The following is a 23,759-nucleotide window of genomic DNA, read 5'->3' as shown; positions in this document are numbered from 1 at the left end:
TTTTGGTGCGTTGGTCTGAGGAACCTTTCACACCTGATAGTTAGGTTCAGACTAAACTGAGAAGTCTTAAGGTCCAAAGCAGACAAGGTGTGAAATGACCCAAACTGAAACATGACAAGACAAGCACAGGATGTACAACCTTACATTAGTCTGCCACAGTGAAACCACACTAAAAGTCATGCATGTGCATACGTAGACATACTGTGCATGAAAGACTGAGGGGCAGCTCCTCTCAGACGAGTCGAACGTTCCGACATGAGTCGAGTGTTTTGTCTCTTTTTGTGTGGCCGTGTAGAGGCAGAGCTGAATACATTGAACCAGAGTTGCTCCTCGCTGTATTCAGGGGCAGAAATTCTTTGTTGAGAACAGGGAGGGTGGCAGCAGTGTATGAATACTCTCCAGAGCAAGTCAGGACAAGGGGGACTATCACAATCAGAGAAATGGAAATAAACACGGCCCTATATTTCACCCCCACCAGCACCTGGGCCAACAATTACCTGTTTGATGATGACATAAGGTGCACGGTGATTATTCCCAGGGCCTCTGAAGTGAATGAATTCATTGTGTGTTTTTTTACAGGAGACGTGGATGAAAGTTCTCACATCTGTCAGTTTGAGAAACTGTCGAGTGTTTTCAGGTTGTGTGCGTTTGTGTTTCATAGTGGTCGTGTGCACACACACTTGCGTAGCCACCTCTGTGTTAGTGCCTGGGCTCACTCGGGGCTGTGTGCCTCCTCATGCAGAAGTGTGTTCATGTCGATTTGAATTTAGAAATGTTTGAGAAAGAGACGGCCATAAGGGAGGTCCTCCGATTTTTGTTGCAATGGCTGTGATGAGCCATCGCCCTAATTCAAGTCCAGGATCTTTGCTGCTCACATAAATGTGTAAATAAAAATAGATTATAGTGTTTATAAATGTCTCTGACCAATCCCACGTCTTCCTCTTCCAGAGTCTCTGTCTCGATCGGCCTGTGTGATCACAGGTGGATCAGCGGCGGCTGTGACGTTGGCCGACGCTCTGCAGAAAGCTGCTGCAGCTCTGGACATGGTAAGACTGATCAATATGTAGCTTGACTCCCGCCATCGTACCATTTTATTTCCCTCAATCTTTGCATCGCTGTCCCCTGACCTGCACCTCCAGTCCACCCTCCGGCTCGGTGTCAGCTCCACTTGGGTGGTCAGGCTCGCCATCTGTGGTCAGGCTGCTTTAATGGAGTCTGTCTGGGACGTCCACACTGCAACTTTCCCTCCTCCTCATTTTCACTCTCCGTTCCCCGACCTCCACCTCTCTCTCCGCTGCATCCAGGAGAGCAGATGGCAGTTCTATTTCCTGTATGGTGGGAGTTTGCTTGATGAATGGAGTGTTTAGTGATGAGCTCTTCCCTTCTCCTCCTCATCTTCCTACCACCTCGCTCCAGTCACACTTGACGAGCTCCCAGTTTCCACTGCAGTTCCTATCCCTCCCTTCAACTCTGAATCATTTTTGGGCACATCAAATTCCCATGTTGTCCTCGGTCCGTGTTACAAACATCCCCCCGTTTAATTTGTAAAATTGTTCCTAATAGACGATGGAAAAATGTATCCATATGCAAAACAGTGACGAGCGACAGTCTGAGATATTAAATCTGACGGCACAGACCACACAGAGGTTCCACATGGGACATGTTCTCTTTTACCTCAATAACTGTTGGGTTTCCCTCGAGCAAACCACGTAACCAGCACCTCAAGTCAACTTTGATGTTCAACTTGTTGTTAATCAAAGCATCAGAGGCACAAGTTTCTTTCTTGGCTCATGTCCCTTCCTTACACCAAGTTTCTTGGAAATCCATTCAGTAGTTTTTGTGTAATCCTGCTGAGAAAAAAACGGACAGGAGCGAAGCCATAAGCTCCTTGGCCAAAGTAAAAGACTCCAGTGCTCTCAAAGAAAAGAAAACTTCCTTCTCCTCCTGACGTGTTCTTTTTTTTATTGGAATTTACAACTTAAAACTTTATTTTTCAGTGTAAATGTGGATTTAATCTGGATCAAATGTATATCTCATATAACATCCTGCTGAAAGAATCCCTTCATCACGTTATTACTGTGAACGTCGTCCTCTCTCACACACACACGGATACAAATCCTCACACACACACACACACACACACACACACACAGGACAAAGGTAATTCTTCATCTTCTGCTTCTTCCCCTCGTCTTTCATCTCCCCCTCCGTCCTCCTTCCCCTCTCAAACTCCCTATAAAAGATGTATCTGGTTCTGAAAACACGCACCGGATAAACACACCACACAGCCACCTGAGCACACATGGGAACGGCTCCAGTCGGCCAATTGAAAAGAGGCCGACACCGACCCTGATCTGTCTGTGGGGCCCGGTCCAGCTCTGAAGAAGGAGATCTTGGAGCGAGTTTAAAGGAGGATGGACTGTTTGGATGACGGTGGAACACAGAAACACAACATGATCTGCAGCTTGATTTTGAAAGAGAGTCTGATAAAAGGGAAAGCTTTTGTAAAACTGATAAACTCCTCTATACAAGTTGAACCAGTTTGTGTGGGTGTGGTTATCTCACATAATTAGGATGCATCCATTATTCAGATATTTGGCAGCAGTGAAATTGGATCAAAGGCTGAACACAGACAAGTGGATGTTTAATGGTGACATGATAGAAGAGGAAGAAGTATTTCATTTCATTTAAAGAGGCTGATTCACCTCTTCTGTATTCTTATCACTAATCCTTCTTTATCTTAATGTATGATAATGTTCTTACATTCTTTCCACATCAAAACAAATTCTCAGACTCGTGTATCAACAAAGTGAAGGTTTGCAATGATTAACCTCAATGAAGAAGAGCATCTGTCATTTGGACGGAAAGAAAGGGGTCAGACTTCAAATGGGGAATAAGATTTGTTTTGTTTGTCTGACGGTGAGAAATAATGCGTTCGCTCCGTCTGTCTTCTGCATACCTGAGGTCAGGTCCTGGCTAATTAGGGTATTCCAGATGTTCTCTCCCCAGCTAAGCTTTCCAGCTCCTCACTGTTTGATCCCGAGGTGTTCCCAGGCCTGATGGGATATGTAGTCCTTCCGGCGAGTTCTGGGTCAACGATCCTGTACAACTCCTGCATTGCTGCACCGATCCAGCTGTCTCGCTTCCCGTCACCGATGACAAACCATGACAAACCACTTCACTTAGGGTCTTAACTCGCCCCTAATCTGGAGAGAGACGTGCGGCCTGGTACTTGGAGAAGCTGACTCTTTCTGACCTCTTTACACTTGGCTTAAAAATCCCAAATTATACATTTTTGTCCATAAAATGACAAAAAATTGGTCTCATTCTGAAGCCATTTAAAATTCTAATTGGTTGCTCACTGGTGATCTGATCTTTATTTTTCTTCTGTCCTGGCAGTGGTTTGGTTGTCGAGCCTTCGCAGCCTCTTGGCTCTTTGTTCTGTGCCTTAATTCAAATAAACATTCCTACATTAGGATTTCATGGCCACGCTGGTTTACATCATGTCAAATTTTTTAAACTCCACAAATCTACATTTCGGACTGAAATGATTTTCCTGCTGAAGCCATGGGCAGTTTATCTTTCAGGACCAATTAACCCAGCGACATGTGTTTTCCATCACTATTTTTTCACATTTTCAATTACTCTCTTTTATGTTAATGGGTAGAACAACTGTGTGTCAAAGCCAAACTCAGGCTGTGAATGTTTATTTCTCTGTTTGTCTGCTGCGTGTGTGAAATTAAAGTACCAAGCTGTAATTAGAGGCACAGCAACAAAGGGGAACGTTAATCTAACATGGCGGACACTGTGCTATCCCGTTGGCTCTTGTCACTCGTGTGCCAGGGCTGAAACTAAATGGAATGACGATCAGGACCTGAATGTCCTGGTCCTTTGAGCGAAAAAGCTTTTACGATTCTTGGCCGTACGTCTGCCTTCAACTCAATTTGCAGAGTAATGAAATTTAAGTTGGCTTGTGTATGATTACCGTCCCCGTCTTTTGCATATGGCAGAGTTTCCCTGCCAGCTCAGAAGGATAAAGGAGCCCAGAAACGGTTTATTTTTTATATTTTTTACCTCTTCCATTTGTTCTAATAAGCTTCTGATTACAGCTGATGGAAATAAACCACCAACTTGCACAGTCTCAAGTGTATTTTGTTTTTTTAGGCCTTGTCTCTGATCGTAAAATGATTCATGGCAGAAAAACAGGTGGTAGTGCTGTCACACCAAATGACTGAAGAAGTGGCCGAAACAAAAACCAGAAGCCTCTTGACCTTTGAGCACCGAAGCCGATCAGTCACATGTCTGTGCTCGGGCGCCGCAGCACCTGCTTTAAATGTTACCACTCGAGATCCTTTAACAAGCAGAACATCAGCTGAATATTAAACGTCCGGGTGTCTCTGTGTTGCAGGAGCTGGACGTCGTCTCAGATCTGATGGGGGACAGCGGCAGGTATCTGTTAAAGGAATGTAACTTCATCCAGGTTTCTGTGAGTTCCCGTTTCAAGCATAACCTTTATAAATAAAATAACATGAACGCGTTCAGATTTCCCTAAAAGCTGCATTTTTAGAGATAATTCAATCTTTTCTGTAAAGGTTCTTAGCCAAGTGTTTTTTTATCCCCTGGTCTCCAGGTTAATCGTTGCTGTTCGTCTGAAGTGAAGTCCTTACTGATGGATTTAGAGGCAGCGAATCGAGCTCTTCTTCAGCCGCTGGTCGTCATTTGGGTGAGTTCGCACACGTATCGAGTCTTATTGACAAGAATGAAGCTCTGTCCCAAATTCATGATACAAACTGATTCTATAATCCTTCTGGAGGATGCTCACTACCTGTCATTGGCCATATTTGACCCAATCAGAGCAGAACAGAAAACACATGTCTAGACCTGCACAAGGTGATTTACTGTTTCAACCTTTTATGTGTATGAAGAATAATTTGTTAATTCTTCTTTCAAAAATGACAAAGTCTTGATTCTTCAAAGCTGAAAGAGTGAAAAAGTCAACGATAGTCTTTTTCTTTGAATTATTGAGGGCATCAGGTTTTTATCAGACCTTGTGTCTCCGTAAAAATCTCTTCAGACGTCAGTCAGTGTGTGTGTGGTGAACGTTGACTGAGGTCGAGTTAAACAAGACTCCACAGTTTGACTAAACCTTTCTTTGCCTGTTGCCTGTGAATACTCAGACTTCTGGCCCTGGACACATTCAGTTTCAGTGAGGCACATGTAGCCATGTACAAGGTGAGCGGACCCTTTTCCTTTTTTCCCGCTTGTAAAAACGTCACCTGTTGTCTACCTCAGGTCCCTCCAGAAGCTCTGTGGCTGTTTAGAAACCGTACACCTCTCCGGAGGGCGCCGCAGCTCGACCTCGCTCAAAAACTCAAAACAAACTGAATCTGCTCCGGGAAACATTTAAATATTTGTGAAAGGCCTGTTTATGTTTTTTTTTTTAAATTTGAGGAATTGACCTCTTCGACTAACACACACAGAGCAGCAGCCAAAACAATGTCACGTTATGAGATGAAAATAAAGCTGCAGATTTTCCTCGACAAAAAACATCTCACTCAGCATCACTGCACCGAAAACACGTTGCTCTGGTTCACCAGAGGAAAACCTTCCACCAGTTCTGTTCTATTCAGCTTGATTTTATTCTAGTCGACATTTTATTCACAAAATCACCAATTAGCAGACAAAAGGCAAAGAAATGATTAATAACAAAAATAGAAATGAGTTGCTTTCTTCCAGGTTGTTGCACTACATGACAGTTTGATGGAGGAAAGAAGAGAAAAATCTGCTCTATCAAAGGATCACACACAGTTCACTCTTCTGTCTGCGTCTAACCGGATTTCATGGTCACATTGGAAACGTGAAGAAACTTAGTCTGGGAATCTGTGACTTCGAGAAACCTGAAGCAGCCGCTGAGTTTCACGCTCATAAGCGATGTGGCTTAGTTCAGGACCCAAGTGTTTTTCTTCTCCTTCACTATTTCTTTTTCTGTGCAAGGCTGCCGTTAGATCACATACGAATCTTGTAATGTTTTGCAGGTTCGATCACATGGTTGTGATCAGCGGGGGGGGGGGGGGTGATTGAGTTTGAAGGGTAGGTGGTAGCCTCCAGGGCAGAGCGGCAGACTGATTGATGAAGGTCACTGTTTCAAACAGTCTGTGAAAATGAGGTGCCATGGCCTTGAGCAAGGCATTAAAGCCCGAACCCCATGTTGTTGATATTACCACCTCATGTCTTGTGTTGTTAGGTTTCATAAATCCATGATGGACGTCTGCTCCAGAAGATTTTGTTCTATATGAACTCTTTTTTAAAAAAAATGCTTGTTTCTGACTGACAGGTTAAAATCATGTGTCATGTATGCACACACGTTTAACTAGTCACTGCATCGGCTGTATTACACAGCAGGTAACCATAGCAACAATTCTAATGCTTTCTTGCAGACGACCAGATGCATCATCATTGCAGTTCTTAATCTCCCTTTATTGGGGAGTTTTTCTAAATGTTTTTATGTGTAACTCAATGAATATTATTGTCTCTGAAGGTGCATATGAAAAACAGCTTCCGTCTTAATCACCTGTTTGACTTTTAAAAGTTTATGATTCAATTTGTACATCGGAACAGAGCGATTCATGTTGTCGGTACAAACGTCGGCGTCAGTGTTTCAGTCGTGTGAGGAACCAGCGACATGAGAGTTAAACTTGCTGAATATTCACTCTTCCGATGGAACGTCACCTGACGACAGCAAACATCTGATTGATTTTCAAGCATAAGTATAATAATTACATGTTTAGAACAGATGTCTCGACACATGTGAAACCATTCTTGCGACTCTCACTGTCACAGCATTTGAGGAAATATGACAAAATAATTGCAGTGAATAAATCTAGATTTAAGTTGCTGTCAGTGGGACGGTTATGGAAATAAGATCGCAGGGATGACACAGCAAACGTGAGCCAATGTGTCTGGATTACACCGCTCTAATTGGTGAAAATAAACCGCAGAGGCCGTGAAGATTTACAGCTGAACTAGAGTCATTATATCCTCAGACAGGACTGTGCATCAACCACACAGCTCACGCTCCTCTAATCTTCCATGAACACAACCTTAAATAAACAGGCCTATTGAGTTGCAACATGTTAAAACCAGGTTTTGAACAGTGAGCTGTAATTGCTTCATGAAAGTGGCATAATTGCAGATCTGTTAAGAAATTCTCAGTATTGCCAGGTTGTGTCTGATCGGGAGTGTTGGCCTTTGTTTTGTTAGGTGCATTTGAGTGGTCCGGATGAGCTGGTGATGCCAGAGCCAGCGTCGATCATGGACGTGGCCTCAGCAGCCAAGCTCAGGAATATTCTCTTCTACGGCATCCAGCTCCAGCAGTCAAAGGTGAGTTTCCATCATCTTCTCCTTTATCTTCTTTTATTTCTTCCTGCAGTGAAGAGAGTGTCTGTGCTCTGCATATTTGAGAGAAGCCAAACTAAACAGAACAGTAAGTATCTTATATTTTCTTGTTCCAGTGTCTTGTCTTGTTCTTTTACGCTCCAGGTGATTTCTCTGGCTTTTATCGCCCGTCTGCATGTGTTCGTGTCCGTGCACATGTGGATGTGCGTCTATTTGTCGAGGGAATAAACGTGTGGCTGCTGCAAGTGTGATTTAGAGGAGAGGATATCAACTTTTCACCTTCCGCCATGTGTGAGTGTGAGCGTCATGTGGTATTGTTGAACAGAATGCCAGAAGGATGAAAAGGATACAGAGGTGCTTTAGGTCTTAAAGCGCCGTGCAGCTCGACCACCACACGCGTAGGCCGGACCTCCACAGTTAAGCCGTGTTGTCATGGGAATCCTCCACCGGGCCCTGCCAAGTGCTCACTGGAGTCTTCAGGGTGGATGCGGTCGCCCTGAAATCCACAACTGACAGCTCGGTAATTACAGGATTATATAAAGTTGAATTATTCATCTTGCACAGTGAGAGATGTCAGGATTCATGCTACCAGAGCCGTTATGTCAAATCACAACTTTTCGTCCAGATGTGCAGGGCAGAGTCAAAGACAAATGTTGAATATTCATGGCGTCGCTGGCCTAACATTTGACATCTGGTATGATTTGTGTTTGAGATGTTCTGCAGCAGTGTGACACGTGAGGCTTCTTGGCAGATGGATCACTTCACAAATCAGTGGTAAAAACCTCTGATCCTTGGTCGAGCGGATGTTTGAGCGGGTTTTATTCAGTCCTCTACGAGTAAATGATGAGCTGAAGGAGGCCAGGTCCTGGCTGTGGCCAGTGAGTCGGCATCGAACTCCAACGTCACAGTGGGGTTTAATTTAATCTAGAGGCTTCGCGTCCAATCACAGCCGACCCACATCTGAGTTTAATTTCACTATCGCATGTTGAGCATCATAGTTCTTCTCTGAATTACAGAGAGTGATGCTGTTAATTAGCTTCGGCTCCTCTGAGAGCGTGGACGGAGATGATACGTGTTTCACCGTGATAAAATGTCCTTAGTGGATAGTGGAACAGCCGTGTATAAATGACTGTTGGCCTTTTGTTATAATGAGGATGATTCTTCCCAGATGGCCTCATTCATACTTGTCGAGATGTCCGCCAGCACTTCCTCTGTCAGCCGCACAGTATGTTTGAATATTTGTCACAAAGTTTGTTTCATATCTTTGCTTCTAATAAAGCAGACGTGGCAGCAGAGAGGGACTCAAACCTGTCTTGGTAGCTGCCTGGTGATTGGCTGCAGTATAGGTTTATAAACCCTGCCTCCTCCGTGTTAGTGGATGGGACTGTTTGAAAGGTCTCTTTGTATTTTCTGAATGAAAACACTAATTATTTAAAAACAGATATCACCTGAGATGGTTTTTGCTCAGCTCTGGTAGCCAGAGGATGAGGTTATTTTCGGGTTGTTTACATCACACTCGATGTGACATAATTGCCTCGATAAAATGTTAAAGGTTTTCCTGTTTGAAAGTCTGATAATGGGTTCGTAGCCAATGCAGATAAAAATAATTATACCTATGTTGCTGTCTATACTTTGACAGTATCAACATTCACTCTAGCTGTTGCTATGTTTGACATTGTGAATTATAAACGATCTGTTTCTCTTTATTTGTCTTTGTTGCTTTGTGTCTTTGTGTTTGTACCACCTCCTGCACCACAGAATAAAATAACATTAGTCCTCATCATCGTCATCTTGACGAGATCTTAAAAATCATTTTATGTTGTTTCTGGCTCTCGGAGAGAATTTATTATGTTGTCAAACATCAACCAAAGGGCCTCCACTCACCACAGCCTAATAGATACAATCTTAAACGCTGCTACAGGCAAGATTAACAGTAGATTTGTTTTTCTTTGGTGCATTTTTGTGAAAATAGTTTGTGTGGGATAATTGCATGATTGGCAACAGCAGTCGCTGATGAAACAAAGCACAATAGCCAAGTCAGAGCCATAGTCTGTGAACATCGGAACTGCGACTGCGTTCGCTGTTATAACATGTTAATGGGTGAACTCCCTATAATCAGCACCACTGAGTTGCCCTTGAGGAACGATGCATCTACAGAATCTATACTGCAAAGGCACGATAGATGGGAACATAGTTTATAGGAAAACTCTTTGAATTCAATGACAAATTGTGAGTGTTCTGTACAAGATCAGTTTTAAATGTAAAAGCTGTTCCTCTGATCAAAATCACAAAGAAAAATAGATGTTGCAAAAAGAAAAGTACAGGCACACTGAGGAAAATATTATGAAAAATGTGTTGGGTTTTTATCGCGGCATCAGTCTGGATTTGTGTCTTATGAAGGATAATATTTGTGCAGACATGGGAAGCTTACTTTTCTTGATTTAACTGGAAAGTTCACATTGACCAGGACAAGGTGCCAATATACAAGAACTTCTATTTCATACTATATTCACAGCTGCGTGTCACGAGAAATGTTTCGAATCTAGTTGAGATTTTACAGAATCTCCAATTTTCAAATGAAATAGTTTGTTTCATTCAGTGTGCAGTTTGCATGTTTACTAAACAGATGAAAGTTCAAGGTTTGAAAGTGAAATACGTTTCAGATTTTCTCAAAAAAAACCCACAAATCCCCAATTGATGGTAGAATAAGGAATTACATCAATACTATGTGTATCTTCCAGATGTTTTAATACAAAACATTGTTAAATTTAATCCACTGTTAACAAAAAGCTCTTTTTGTCCCTCCTTAAATGATTTCATCTTCTGACATGACTGGTTGTTGTCAACTGCTCACCAGTGGGAAGAACAACTGGGGAGAGCATTTAAGTGCCTCTTGCCTCTTATTATGTATCACTCTGAGGAATTATTGGACGCACCCACTGGTCTGGAAAGGAACAGCCATTTCGCTAATTGAATTTTAACCTTTGACAGTTACAATGCATGAGCACATGGAATTGCGTTTGTCCCAGAGAAGTTGGGGAAAATGATCCACCCCACTGACCTTCAGCGATGTCTTTCTGGATAAAAAGTGAGTTTTTCTCAAATGAGGTCTGACTACGGTTTCACATCATTCAGAGGAGGCACAATGCATCCAGCAGCGTGTCACCATGCGAGCTACTTTGCTGCATCAAGAGGAGAGAGTGAAATGGAGTCACGGACAATGAAGTGCAGTCTCTCCGAGGGGACATGTGATCAAAGCACTTCTTTAGAGTCCTTTTCCGTTTGTGTTGCCACCTCTCTGAAGATGCCCACAAGCAAAACATCAGGTGCAATAATGTGTGAAAACCTCAAACCGATCCAAAGATGTTGACGGAGAATATTCAGACACCGGATCCTTATAAACTGACACGATGTTAAAACGGTGACGGTATGCACTATCGGTGTCGGCTGTGGCGATAGGAAGTGTCATTGGATCCCTCCTCGCACAGGGTCCTGGCTACTTGTCATCCGCTGAAAAGGGAGTTGTCACAGTGATATATGGGTGTTGTAATCCCTGCAGTGAGAGCCCTGATGTTTACCCAACCCCATATTTCCTCCTCCTCAAAGAGCCCTGACCGGGAATCCTAAACCTGAGAAGAGATTAGCCGGGCAGGAAGAAAAGAGAGGGAGAGAAAGGAGAAGAGGGAGGGGATGGAAGAAGAAAAGGATAGTTCTCTATAGGTGTATTCTCCTCTACCTGTTTAGATCAAGGTCTGAAAGGCAGACAGGTGAAACCATACACGACCCAATGAAGCTCTTGCTGTGACACCCGTGGAGTTGTACCCTCGCCAGGGTCAAGGGAGATCGGGGACAACTGCAGTCTCTGTGGTTTCAGCACACTCCCACATTTTCTGAGACTGGATCTAACAATGTCTTCTGCAACTAGTCTTAATGGAGAGACACAGCTCTGCATGTTTGAACCTGTGTGCATCTTCATATGAATCTCAACACAACTTAGAGTACATTGTGAAAAACGCTTTATTGATTGTCTTCAGATGTAATGTAATGCTGAAGATTGTTGGTGATCGACTACTCACTCATTGTTTCGGCTCTAAACACTAAATGCTCTTTAATGCTTTCAAAGATTGTGACTGTCCAGGCACTTTCATGCGTCCTTTGGTTTTGCATGGTTGTTAAGCAAAACATCCACTAGAGGGCGCTGCAGAGTGGAGAGATTCTGACAACAACAAACATTTCTGTCATTGTACATATCATGTGTTGAGCGTGAATGAGCCTTAAGCTACACAACTATCTTCATATTTAAATTTCCGTGATGCCCATTGAAAGTGTTGTTGTGACTTTCTTCCCCATTTAAGTCGATAGGGGCCTTGTCTTATTATCCTGATGTAACTGCCCAGGGGCATTGCCAAGATGGCTGCCTGAGTGGCGACACTTGCCTTTAGGGACTCTGTCTTGACCAAAGTGGGTCGAGCGACTGACTAATGTTGCCGTCCAGAGAGACTTAAAATTGAGCCAAAGTTAATAAAGTCATTAAAATGCAGGTTCCACTGCAGAGTTCAATAACCAAAACCTGGTCCTGTAGTTAATGCTCTCAAAGGAAAAACGCATTCCTGGAGAATTTGCTAAATTAGGCGCCGAGGGCAGATGATTTCTCCAGAGGTCTTTGTCCACACTTATTCTCACTCTAAATCTCTCTGGCGACACACGCAGCTTATCGTGGTTAGATCCCACAAAGCAGACAGGTGAAACCCTACACAAGCAACCGAAGCTCTTGCTGTGACACCTATGTATTTGCACCCTGGCGGGGTCAAAGGGAGATCAGGGACGGCTGCTGTCTCTGCTGCCTCAGCACACTCCCAACCTTTCTCCGAGCAAATCCAACAATTGCCCTCAGATGAATTCGTGACTTGTGTGACAGTATATTTGTGTGATGGAATGGCACTGGAAGCTTTAATGTACCCTGGGAGACTGTCATCATCCCAGTTCGTAAGTAGAATAGCACTCGAAGCACAGACCTCCACCAAGGGCTGTATTTGGCAATGTCAAAGTTTGTAATAAAAAAAAATCCTGGATCAGCCCCATTGTGTGGCGTCGTGCCTGAAAAAACATTACCCCTTAATGAAACCACATTTAAATCCACCAGATCCAGGTTTTTATTATGATTCGACACACTCATCGATATCAGTGCTATGAATATGTTTGTTTTCTCATCAAGATCCATGAATTATTCTTTGGGAAATCTGAAAATGTCCAAAAATGACCCCGTGTTTAAGACAATGATGGAAAAAGTCCTGGATCCACCTCTTTGTTTGAATCTGAGTCAGAATCATGGGTTGTTTTGGTTCTTTCTTGTCTTTCTTGGCCCACGTCTCATCATCCCACCAAACAAACTATTTAAACATTTAAACATCCCAAGAAAGAAACAGACAGGGGCGAGAACATAACTTCCTTGCCAGAGGTAAGAACGACTCCCTCCTGTTCAAGACAGTTGTGATTGCCAAAATTGCATTCATGCTTCTTTGAGTCAGTGTTGTCTGACAACTGAAGAGAACCTTTCAGCAAGAAGTGAGAAGAAAGTAACTCAGATCGACCAATAAATCTTAAAGCAAATCCTGGATATCGATCTAGTGTTAGATTGGGACTCAACAGTTTTCCTTCTTCCCTTAGAACTTGTTGATTTTCTGCATCTGGCATCAGCGTAAAAGTGCAATACCCATCCTGTCCCTGTTCTTCTGCTGTTTTGCCTAAGTACTTGTCTTTGTCCTGACGATAATGTCTTTAAGCTTTATCGAAGTTCCTCCTGGAAATGTGGATGATAGCACTTGGCTCCCTCTGTGAAATCCTGACATCTCCATAAATACAGAAGCCCGAGGATCAGTCCCCTCCTTAGTGATGTATTTGTAGAGTGTTAGGGTCAGAGCCTCGAAGGAGACTCGTGCTGCTGCAACATGTGCAGGATATCAAGCCTGATCTTCCATGCAGAGAGTGCTCCAGATGTGTGTCGGCATGTGTGAAACTTGACCACTGGAGTTTGGCTCAAGGAATCAGACATACCAAAGCAGTGTTTACTCAGCTTTGATTTCTTAGATTAAAAAGACCAGCGAGCACACTGTTTGGGCTGATGGGACCTGACTCAGGCTCTTACAGACAACTGGGAAATGACATTCCAAGAGAGAGTCAGTGTTCCAAATAAACGGCATGTTCTTATGGAAGATTCATGTAAACCAGCTTTTCACAACAAGTTTGTAAACATTCAATCAAACTGAGTTTGGTCAAAACATGTCTCTATTTTTGTTTTGCCACTCGGTCGTGAGCTGTTTCTGACCACCCACAGCAGTCCTGGTTTGAGTTTTCTCTCACAGCTCTGCAGAGATTATGTTTTCATTTAACAGGCCTCATCAAAGCCTGTGTTCATGGTGCTCACCTTCCTGCTCCGCTAGTGCACATATTTGTGTATTCAGTGTATTGAGATGAGGGAAAATACCACCCAGTGCCCCAAAATGCTGGAAAGGTTACCTGCTCTTAAGTCACTTGCAAATTAGAAAGGTGGAAGTGGTGATTGCTCAGGGGGCAAATACCACTGCCAAGGCTTAACAGTCTAAATGTGTAATTTAAACACCAGAACATCTGATTGTCTGATACTGAAAAGTGTAACATTAGAAAACACAGGAATAACTTATTTTGAACTCCCATTTGAAAAGCTCTGGGCGGTTGAATGAAACTTTTCAAACAAAAAACACATGATGGAGCCATGGACAGAGTAATTTAGCCAAATCTGTGCTTACCATGAAGATACCTACAGCGAGGTTCTGATTTAAAGATCAGCCTCAGATTCCATGCACAGGCGCCACATCAGCAGCAGCACAATATAGAGCTGTATTAAATGAAGATGAGCTGCTCTTCAGCTGCTTTCAGACATGCACTGAAGTCTGGACATAATCCTGAAATCCTGTAAAATGTCCAATTGAACCCATGTGAGACAAGCAAACTGCAGAATGTGCAAGATTGGGCGTTGGGATTGATGATGTTTCTAACACACGACAGATGCAAAACTGGAAGAATTCAACTTCCCTCTTCACTCTCAACAAAATCCACTGGTCAGAGAAGACACAAAGCACCCCCCATGTGGACTGTGTCACTGCAGCCATGTACAACATATACACCTTAACACGTTTTACTTTAGGGTCTACACACAAAACTGCTGCAGCAACAGCCATAACTCCTTAATGCACAACCATAAATCAGGATTTTTGCATTGGGCTGTATGATCTAACTTTCCATGAAATTTTCAGAAAACACCGGATCAGATTTGAAGGATGGCTTTTTAATGGAGGTATTGACCAACCAAGTGTATTTGGAGCTATTTCCCAGCAATTTGAAAGTTCAGTCGGCTAGTTAAAAAAAAAAAGTGAAAACGGATGGTGAGTCTTGGGACCCACAGCTGAAATCAAATTTATTGCTCAGATTGAGAGTCTATAAAGTCATAAAGACCCAGATTTCAAGGTTGGATTCTGGAACTTAAATCTGGTCTTTTATTTAATGTCCTCAAATGAATCATCCGGTCCTGGAGTTTCCTCACGATGGGTCATGTGAGAATGATTTTCCTTACCAGTTTCTCGTAATTGCCCATTCTTGTTCTCACACCACATCTGTCAAGTCACACACTGGCTTCATCCTCCTGATGTTAGGTCTGTGGTACACCGATATTTTGTCAGCAACGCAAAAACATGGTGTTGCATCCATGTTTATATATGTGGCTCACTGCCCATTGCCATTACAATCTCATACTTGAAATGAAAGTGAGGGCATTAAAAGCCTTGGCCAGGATGTGCACTGCTGAAAACACACGTAGTCTTGTTTCGTGAAATGTTCCTGCACCTGCAGCTGACCTCAGGTGGCCGCGATATTGCCTTATTTTTGGCTCGTCTGGTTTTCGGTAAATGATACAGTGTGATAAGTAAATGAGGCATCGGTGAAGGGTGTGTGAGCTTGTGGGGCTCTCTCACCACATGTGGGATTTGGTATGTCCCAGTTCATAAATCCCACCCATGCTTTCATACCTCCTCGACTATGCATCCATTGTTCTGCTTACTGTTTTGAGGTATGTCTTTCGGTGAGACGAATTCAAACAAAGTTGTCTCTCACCAGAGCTCGTTGAAAAACTTCCTACAGAGGGGATCCGTTGGAAGACAGACCCCCTCTGTGTCCCATTCTTAGCAGGGTTTACCTTTTCTGAAGCGGGTATACACAGAAAGAGAAGTTGTACATTAGACGTGACTAACAAAATGCTCTGTTTGCTCAATGGACGCCCCAGACAGGATATTTTGGAAGCCTGTGTTGAAAGAGCTTTGCCGTTGTACCATGAAAAGGCTCTGTGGCAGCAATTGTTCTCGCAGTGGCTTCTGAAAAGCAGTTATCAGTACAAAAGTTTGCTTTTTCTATGGCTGGAAAGTCTGAGGGAAGTCTCAGTCGCTCAGAAGTAGGGTGGGATACAGACGTATTCATTTTCCTACATTACGATCCCTTTCAGATGAAGTGAGGCAGAGTTCGGAATATCTAAAATACAGACGCTCAGACAATAAATAAGTTTTCGCGAAATTCAATAAAATAAATTCCCCGGAGAGGCTTCATGAGAAAGAAGTACGAAATATCTGCTGCTCTAGTGTCTCAGCGTGGAAGCAAGCACATTTTTACATTTATTGCTAAACCTTAGGTGTAAGCATGATGTATATTCTAAAGGTTGTTGAGACCTGAGGCTCGGCAGTAAATATAAAAACTAGCTGGATCAGAGTTTGGAGGTTTCTTCTCTTTTCTCTTTTGTGAGCCTAAAGCCTTGTAAAACCTAATTATAAAGTTAAAAAAAAGGTTTTCGTCTAAACACTAATGCTCTTCTTCGTTTCGTACTTTTATCTGTGATATTTGAGGAAACTTTGCTGCTAATACTGGTTTACTTTTATGTTTTTAATCCCATTTACCAGCCTGTGATTCAGTCAGCATAGACTCCTGCTGTGCAGCCGAACATTTTTCAAAAGATCTTTATTTCATATTTCAGTGGACAAACCGACGATTCAAAACACGTCCGACTGAACTTTGGGGGAAAATTAGTAGAATATTTCGCACAAGACATTTTAAAACATCTCCAGCCATATGAACATTAAGTTTTCGCATATTGTAAACATCATATAGCTTCAATAAAGAACTGCAATAAGCTGAAACAGAACATATATATGATACTATGTGGAATAACAGGGTTTTCAGACTTTAATACTTCCTAAGGGGAAATAAAAGAGGAGCACTGATATATAGGCATTGGGAATATAAATGCACGTCTTTAAATTGTAAAAATATCCTTTCCTGCTGCAGCAATGCAACTTTTACTACAAGCTTTTCATCATTCTGCCACCATTGCTCACAATATCCATTGAGTCTCGGCCTCTGCTGGGCCTCGGCTGTGTAAAATTCTGGGCTCTTCGGACTGAGTAATTGGACCTGTTACCCTTTTCTCTCCTCTCTGTTTGGCCCCCAGCTACTGCCTGTCTTCAATGATACACGGAGGGGAGGGAGGGCACCAGGACCACAATACCCACTCAGGGACGGGCTGTCAGAAACCATGAAACACTATCCTCTCTCAAACCAAAGCACTGGGTGCTTTTTAGCAAGATTGTATCACTGGGATTCAACACACGGGTCATTTGGGGAGAGTTGTTCTCAGGAATTACTTCATCCATTTAGGAGCCGAAGAAGTGAGAGCAACGCTCAGCGAGGTTCATGTTAGGTGGTGGTTTTCACTTTACCCATCGTGAGGATTGCCGTCTGGATCGTGATGTTAGTAATGATACTGCCCTCAAGTGGATTCTGCAGCTATTAGAGCTGCAGCACTCTCATATCACAGGGGGGAAAACGGTGACATGATGAAAAGAGGCGATAAAAACGTTCTCAATGTTCTTGGCTGCGTCGGTTATTGTAGCTGGTGTCACTCTAGCAATTCTTTCCAGTTCTCTTGGCTCAGGCCCCATGCCAAGCGTTTCCATGGGCTGTTTTTCAATTAGGACCCTGTGCTCTTGGCATTTCATGAAGGGAACAGAAGTGGAAGCCCTCAGCAGCAGCAGCAGAAGCCGTCCTCGGGGCTGGAGATCTCGGGTAAATGACAGAGGCGTGCAAATTGTCACTGTTAAAGGTCCTAATTGCCTCAAACCTTTAAGCTTCAGAGCAGACTCGTCTTGTGTGGCAGAAGTGCCGCTGCGCGCTCCTCTCAGATGGAAAGGTTGATTGCATCTGTGGCATTTAAGAGCAGTGAAAGTCTGAGGATTGCTTATTGTGTGGTCCGCTGATGCTTTCCTCCCCTGTGCCCTCCCCCGTGCCCCCCCCCCCCCCACCGCTCTGTGTTTCAAAGACCTGTCGCCTCATGACTTGTCAAAATCCTCCCTTTTAAACTGGAACGCAAAAATAGAAGGTAGTGATTGAAGTTCCATTCCATAAACTTGTGGTTGCAGCTCGGGAATAACAAGGCTGTTGCATGTGTTTGTGCATTCATACACATGGGAGTAATTGAGAACATTTCGCTTTCAGTTACAGTCCGGTCAGATGATAATATATTGGGTTGTTTATGTTTCAAAACAATGCTGCTACTCAGTTCTATATTATGACTTTCTCTTGGACTGGAATCCGGGTCTTTGCTCCATGAAGTCAAAATAAAAAATGAAGTAACCCCCATAAAGCCCCCTGTTCTCTCTCCATGCATGACTCTGATCCTGTGGTATTTTCCCCTCGACACCAGTTCATATATTGTTTGCTGACAGTCTCTATTTTTAAAAGTGAAATCTGTCAAGAGGAACTATGCAAATGCCATCGAAGCCACCGAGGGATTGGATGTGTTGGTAATCGATGTAGCAGAAGCTGTCAGTGGAAAAAAAGTCTTGCCTCTTAAAAAGAAAATGTGTCGCTTTCGCGTTTAATATGGGGAACGTTGATGCTGATAGTCCCTCCACTAATGTGAATAAATGAAGATACATGTGGCTGGGAAATCCTTAAAGTGAGGATTTGTGGCAGGTAATGATTATGAAGTGGAAAGTGAGTTTCCCTCACGTCTAATAATCGTAAAGAGAATCTCGTAAAAAAAAACGAGAACATAAAAAAAATCCTCGTACAGACTGAACTCAAGCTCTGGAACATGAAGAGATGTCTACCTTTGGAATAAATGAAGATTAAAATTATAAACAGGTGAGGAGCTTCTGTCAGCTACACCTTCGTTTCAGGTTTGACCTCATGTTTATCTAAATGTCCCACTTCTGTCGGGGAGAAATATTCAGCCTCAAGCGTCCGCTCGTGGTATCTCTGTCTCCGTACCCTGCTAGAACAGACTCTGGGACACAGACGGTGGAAAACCCTCTCAGTCAACGCCGGAGGACATAAGCTCTGATGATGATGAAGATCTGGAGACATGCAAATCCCTGCGGGATCACATTCCACCTCTGTGTGTCTGTGAAGGTGCAAGCTTATATATTTGTAGATATATGCTCCTTCACAATGAAGTGTGTCCCCGGCTTGTGCTTTATTTATCACTCTTATATGCGTGTGTCCCATGACATGTATTCCCTCTCATGAATATCTGCGTGCCCGACACAATGAGCCAGTGAGCAGCTTATTAGCAATCTGCTTTATTCATCCTGGACGGCGTTCAGTGGAAAGAGAAGACACGAGCTGCACTGAGCGCCAATGGCAGCAGAGCCGGGTCAGCAGAGCTACCAGCTCACGACCGTGCACACTGAACTGAGCAGCGCTTATTCCATTTGCAAAGTTCCTCGCAGTCCAGATTTCAGGCTGAAGGCTGTTAGATATGCAAACGTCTCTTGGCGGAGTCTCTGCGTTTGTTGCCGTTAAGTAACCCGAGCCTTGTCGTGCTTCTTTCTCCACCACAGTTGAAGCCTGAGTGACGGTTGTGACGACTTAAATCTCTGCCACGAGTCGATGAAGACCTCAAATCGTATTTGTGTTCCACTGTGCAAGCACTTACTCGATTTAATAACAATGCTGTTTTATGAAGCATGATTCATATTTCAAAGGCCTCATATCTGGAGTGGAAATAATTCAGAGCTAAGGCTTAGACAGGCCTGAAACTTTGATCCCCCTTGGTGATCTTGATTTGCTTTTTTGCTTTTCTCTTATTTTCTGGTTTGCAAACTGTAGTGCTTTTTTTTTTTTTTTTTAAATTCTGCCTTTAAGAAAACAGACCTCTATAATAGAGTCATTAGCTGCGGTTTGATGGTTGTAGCTGTCTTCAATACGACCGAGACACCTGCGGTTCTCGTGACTTTCCCATGGTCCTCGTCAATGCACTTGGGTGGTAATCGGCTGATGATCGAGCTCATCACATTCATCATCCCCTCGGCCTTTTAGCTCCTTCGAACACATGTAACATCTCACATCATTTCCGTGTGAGGATGTAATAGCTTTTAGATAACTATCGGAGGAATGCTTTGAACTTCTAAACGAGGGAAAGATGCCGTCAGACTTTGATTTGTCGCCTTTGACTGATCACGGATGAACCTACACGGACAACGTGTACAGATGAAACCACAGAAAAGCAGAAACTCACTTTCTTTTTCTTTTGATTCTTCTAAGCTTTTACCAATTGTAAATATAAGAGCATATTATTCTAGGTGCTGACGCTGAATGCCGCCGGATCAAACTGAGAGCGTTCGCATTTTGTTTTTTTTGTTGTTTTTTTTCATTCCCTGTTGCTTTAATCAATGAGAAGCTGGAGTCACTGATCTGCTCTCCCTCAGTCGGTGTGGAAAACCCATGTCATCTGACTCCCCCTCCGCTGGTTCTGATTAGGGACGAGTGCTCCGGGAGTTCTGGGTCCCAGGTCTCTTGCTCCCATTAACCACGGTTAGGTCCGATTCCACGCTCATCGCTCTCACACCTCGTCATGTTCCCGTCCAATCCCTGCACAAACTGAGCCGTCATTGACGCCGCTCGGTGGATTTTGGTTTACGATTCGAGAGATGACAGTTGATCCTACACTCGGCTCCAAAGGTGTTAAACTGCTGACACATGGCTGAAAGGCAAAATGCATTTGGAAACTAGATCTGACGTTCACGAAAAGCAGATATTCTGTCATTTTAGCGGGATATATTTTTAGAATCTTTTTTTTATTTTCCTCTTGGATGTTAGAACAAGAAAAACCTTTCCAAGCCAACTCAAATGATTTGATTCCACTGGATGAAAACCTGTCAAAAGAGTAAGTGTCAGAGTGGTCTGTGTTTTTCTTGTGAAAGTCAGAACCAAACCTGTTTTTGACGATAATTACAGGTTATTACAACTTTTTGTAAGTTTGGTTCCGTCTTCTCCAAAGTGATAGCGATTCACCAAACCCACTTTTTGTTTTTGTTGTACCTTATATGCTGGGCTTGTGTTTCAAGATATGAAAACCTTTTATATACATTCTCTCTCTCTCTCATGTTGTTACATCAAAGACTTTGTCAGAAGTCAGGAATCATTTATCAGAGTTCAGGTGAAACATGAAGCACGGATCCATGTGAGGAGAAAGCTGGTGGTCGGAGCGAAGTGAAGTTCACTGAACTGCTGCACTTTGTGAAAGATGGAAAACAGGTCGTTCTCGGCCCTCATCAAGAAACTAAATCAAAGTAAGGAGTCGTCGTTGCCTGAGGAATGGAGTCAGGGGAGTGACATCATTAAAAGTGCATTGTGCAGAAAAAGAGGAAGAAGAAAGAGAAGAGAGGAATCACGAAAGTAAAACAACCACAACAGACCGAGAGCAAATGGGAGAACGTATGGTCTCCTTTTGTCTTAACGTGCGGTTTAGTGGGGATCTGTCCAATATCATGCACCATGAATCTCAAAGTAAGCACTCGTTTGTTCACAAGCTTCAGAGGACTTCAAGAAAAAGAAAGTTAAAGTGAGTTAATTCTGTGGTGTTTCTGTTCCCCCTCCTTTAGGAAATTGCTTCCGTCTGTTGATTGAACAAACCAAATAAAGAAAAACAAAAATCCTCCACCAGAATCTGTGATGCAAATACAATATGGTGAATTTCAGGCCGCAATTCAAATCATCAGAGGTGAGTTAGGGTCACTCAAGTAGGGCTTCAGTTAGAAAAGACTCAAAACGAAGTAAAAGTACGGATTCAAAGTTTTTACTCAAGTAAAAGTATAAAGTAAAAAGTTCCCCTCTGAAGTTTCTACCGACTCTATCTGTGCAAACAAACTGAGACTCAAGTCACATTAATATTTAACTTAAACCAGAGTTTCTCCTGCCATCCAAACTCTGGATAATGTTCAAATGAGCGCGTGTGAGACAATAGCAAGATATTCTCTGGAGAATTCACTGTGAGCTGCGTTAATGACGTGTCTAACACCTGACGGACGCAAAAGTGAAGAAAACTAAAATGACAAAGCGCAGCCGTACATGTAGAAGACCCAGAAGATGTCAGGAGAGTTTTTTGTGATAAATAGATATAAAGCATTTGCACTTTGTTGCTGTTTTCATGTGGGACTCACTGCAGGTGTCAGGAGATGAGAATATGAAACGAGCAGGAGGATTTTTCTCCTCTCAGGAACGTCCTCTACATCCATGGCGCCCGTCACTCTTCATCACAAAGTTGCAGCTGACGCCAAACATCAGCGACTTTTCTTTTTTCTGCTCGTCAGTGATGTTCATGCGGCTCACATGAAATCCACTGATCTGTTCTCTTCCCTCCTCCCTCTGCTTACGTCTCCACAAGAGAAACAAAGTGGGTTCGGTTTAACTCTGCTTCCTGCTGGTTCGAACTGGCTGCTAACACTAACTGGATGCTGCTGGAAATCCCATAAACTCAGACTCTTGTGCAAACAATTGTATGACTCAAACTGAGCTCGTGACTCGTGAGAGAAACGATAAACGTGAACAAATGTGAGTCTCCATGAGAGTTTTTTTGAAGTTTGCTCCTGCAGGGTCGCACTACTGGGCTGACGTAACGAGCGAGGCAGCGTGTTGCTAACGTGTCTGTCTGTAATTTTATGTTCTCTCTCTCTCTCTCTCTCTCTCTCTCTCTAAGGATACCGAGCGTTGGGAGAGGTCAGTTTCGAGGGTCGCTGAGATCACTTCAGCCCTGATCCGGGAGAGGAGCCCCGCCTTGGTGGGACAGCTTCTGCAGGCGTGAAGGGAAGCAGCAGCAACAGAAAATCCCCTCATCATGACTCATGAATCCTGCAGGGATGAGACGGTCACATGTCTTTCTCTGATCTAAGAGTTTAGGGACTTTCGTGTCGAGTCGACGCAGCAGAGGTCCAGATGTCCTCACTTTTTTCTCCCAAGTGGGTGTCGAGCTCCAGAAACCCTGAATCCTACTCTTCTCATGATGCAACTCAAGAGCTTCTGTTGTTAAACTCTCCCAGTCTGGTGCACGATCATGTTGCTCAATCCCCATTCCCCCAATTTATAAGAGCAAAACAAGGCTTTATATAACTGGAATGCATCTGTGTGCAGCTCATACCCTCCGCCAAGGCCCAACACTCCCCTCATTTCAATCAAGCTGCACCAACTCTCTCACACTCAGAGATATCAGTTCTCTAAACAGGTCAGCTTTTTTTTGTTAAGATTAATGAATCCCTGGGAAATCAGTGAAAATGTCAAAGAAAATAAAAAGTGGAAAATAAAATTCCTGCATCTGCCCTCTGACACGGATCTGCAGCTAAATCAAATGGAAATCTTCTGCCTGGTTTTTGTGTAATCCTGCAAACAAACAAACAAACAAACAAACAAACAAACAAACGCAGACCTTGTAAACAAAGCGTCCTTGGCGGAGGTAATGAGTGTAAACAGGAAGTGAAACCAGAACTAAAAGACAACATTACGTTATGATATGAAAGTGTCTTCGGGGACGACCCCGACCTCACAACACTATGTCTGTTCATTCAAATGAGAAAAAAGCTGCAAAGTTGCTTCATCAGTGAAGTGAGGTACGTCAACGAGTCATGTGACTGATGGAGGAGGGTTTGTTAGTTATAACAGTTTAATTCTGTATTGTGTGTAACACTGGATGCTGAACATTAACATGTAATGAAATGGTCCTTTATTTTTTTGTACTCCATTAAAACTGCTTGTTTTTCACCCTCTGCTGTACCTGTGCTCTTCTCATACAGATGCTCCAGCTGTTAATGATAACATGATGTATATTCAGGTGTGTTGGGAGAAAAAAAAACGGTTCCTGCTCTTCAGTTTAGATGCTCGTCTGCTCGTCTGTCTGCGACCTCATGCATCACTGAAGCACTTAATGAAGCGGCTCAGTGCGGAGGAGGCCCCTGTTTCCTGCAGTGACCCGGCTCTAATACCACCAGAGCCTGCAGCAACTTAACCGTGCACAG

The 23,759-nt window shown here is 43.3% G+C and overlaps 1 protein-coding gene across 3 annotated transcripts in view; it reads left to right on the top strand.

Annotated features, from left to right (window-relative positions):
* crppa (CDP-L-ribitol pyrophosphorylase A) overlaps positions 1 to 23,505 on the top strand; it is a 32,089-nt gene extending 8,584 nt beyond the window's left edge. The window contains exons 6-11 of one of the 3 annotated variants that reach the window (XR_011245799.1): positions 949 to 1,046; positions 4,409 to 4,486; positions 4,631 to 4,723; positions 7,261 to 7,380; positions 20,874 to 21,261; positions 21,357 to 21,407. Coding sequence is in view for 2 of the 3 variants with exons in the window: in XM_020103407.2 (XP_019958966.2) it covers positions 949 to 1,046; positions 4,409 to 4,486; positions 4,631 to 4,723; positions 7,261 to 7,380; positions 22,451 to 22,555 (494 nt within the window). In the remaining variant the exon portion in view is untranslated. Of the gene's footprint in view, positions 1 to 948; positions 1,047 to 4,408; positions 4,487 to 4,630; positions 4,724 to 7,260; positions 7,381 to 20,873; positions 21,408 to 22,450 lie in introns of those variants that run through there. The other 2 variants (XM_020103407.2, XM_069536587.1) reach the window with 2 other exon arrangements.
* Positions 23,506 to 23,759: the final 254 nt, after the last annotated feature.

Source organism: Paralichthys olivaceus, chromosome 13 (genome assembly GCF_024713975.1).
Source record: "Paralichthys olivaceus isolate ysfri-2021 chromosome 13, ASM2471397v2, whole genome shotgun sequence".
In the NCBI taxonomy this organism is placed as follows: Eukaryota; Metazoa; Chordata; class Actinopteri; order Pleuronectiformes; family Paralichthyidae; genus Paralichthys; species Paralichthys olivaceus.
The sequence above is the reverse complement of the archived record's forward strand: the minus strand, read 5'-3'. Positions and strand labels throughout refer to the sequence as shown.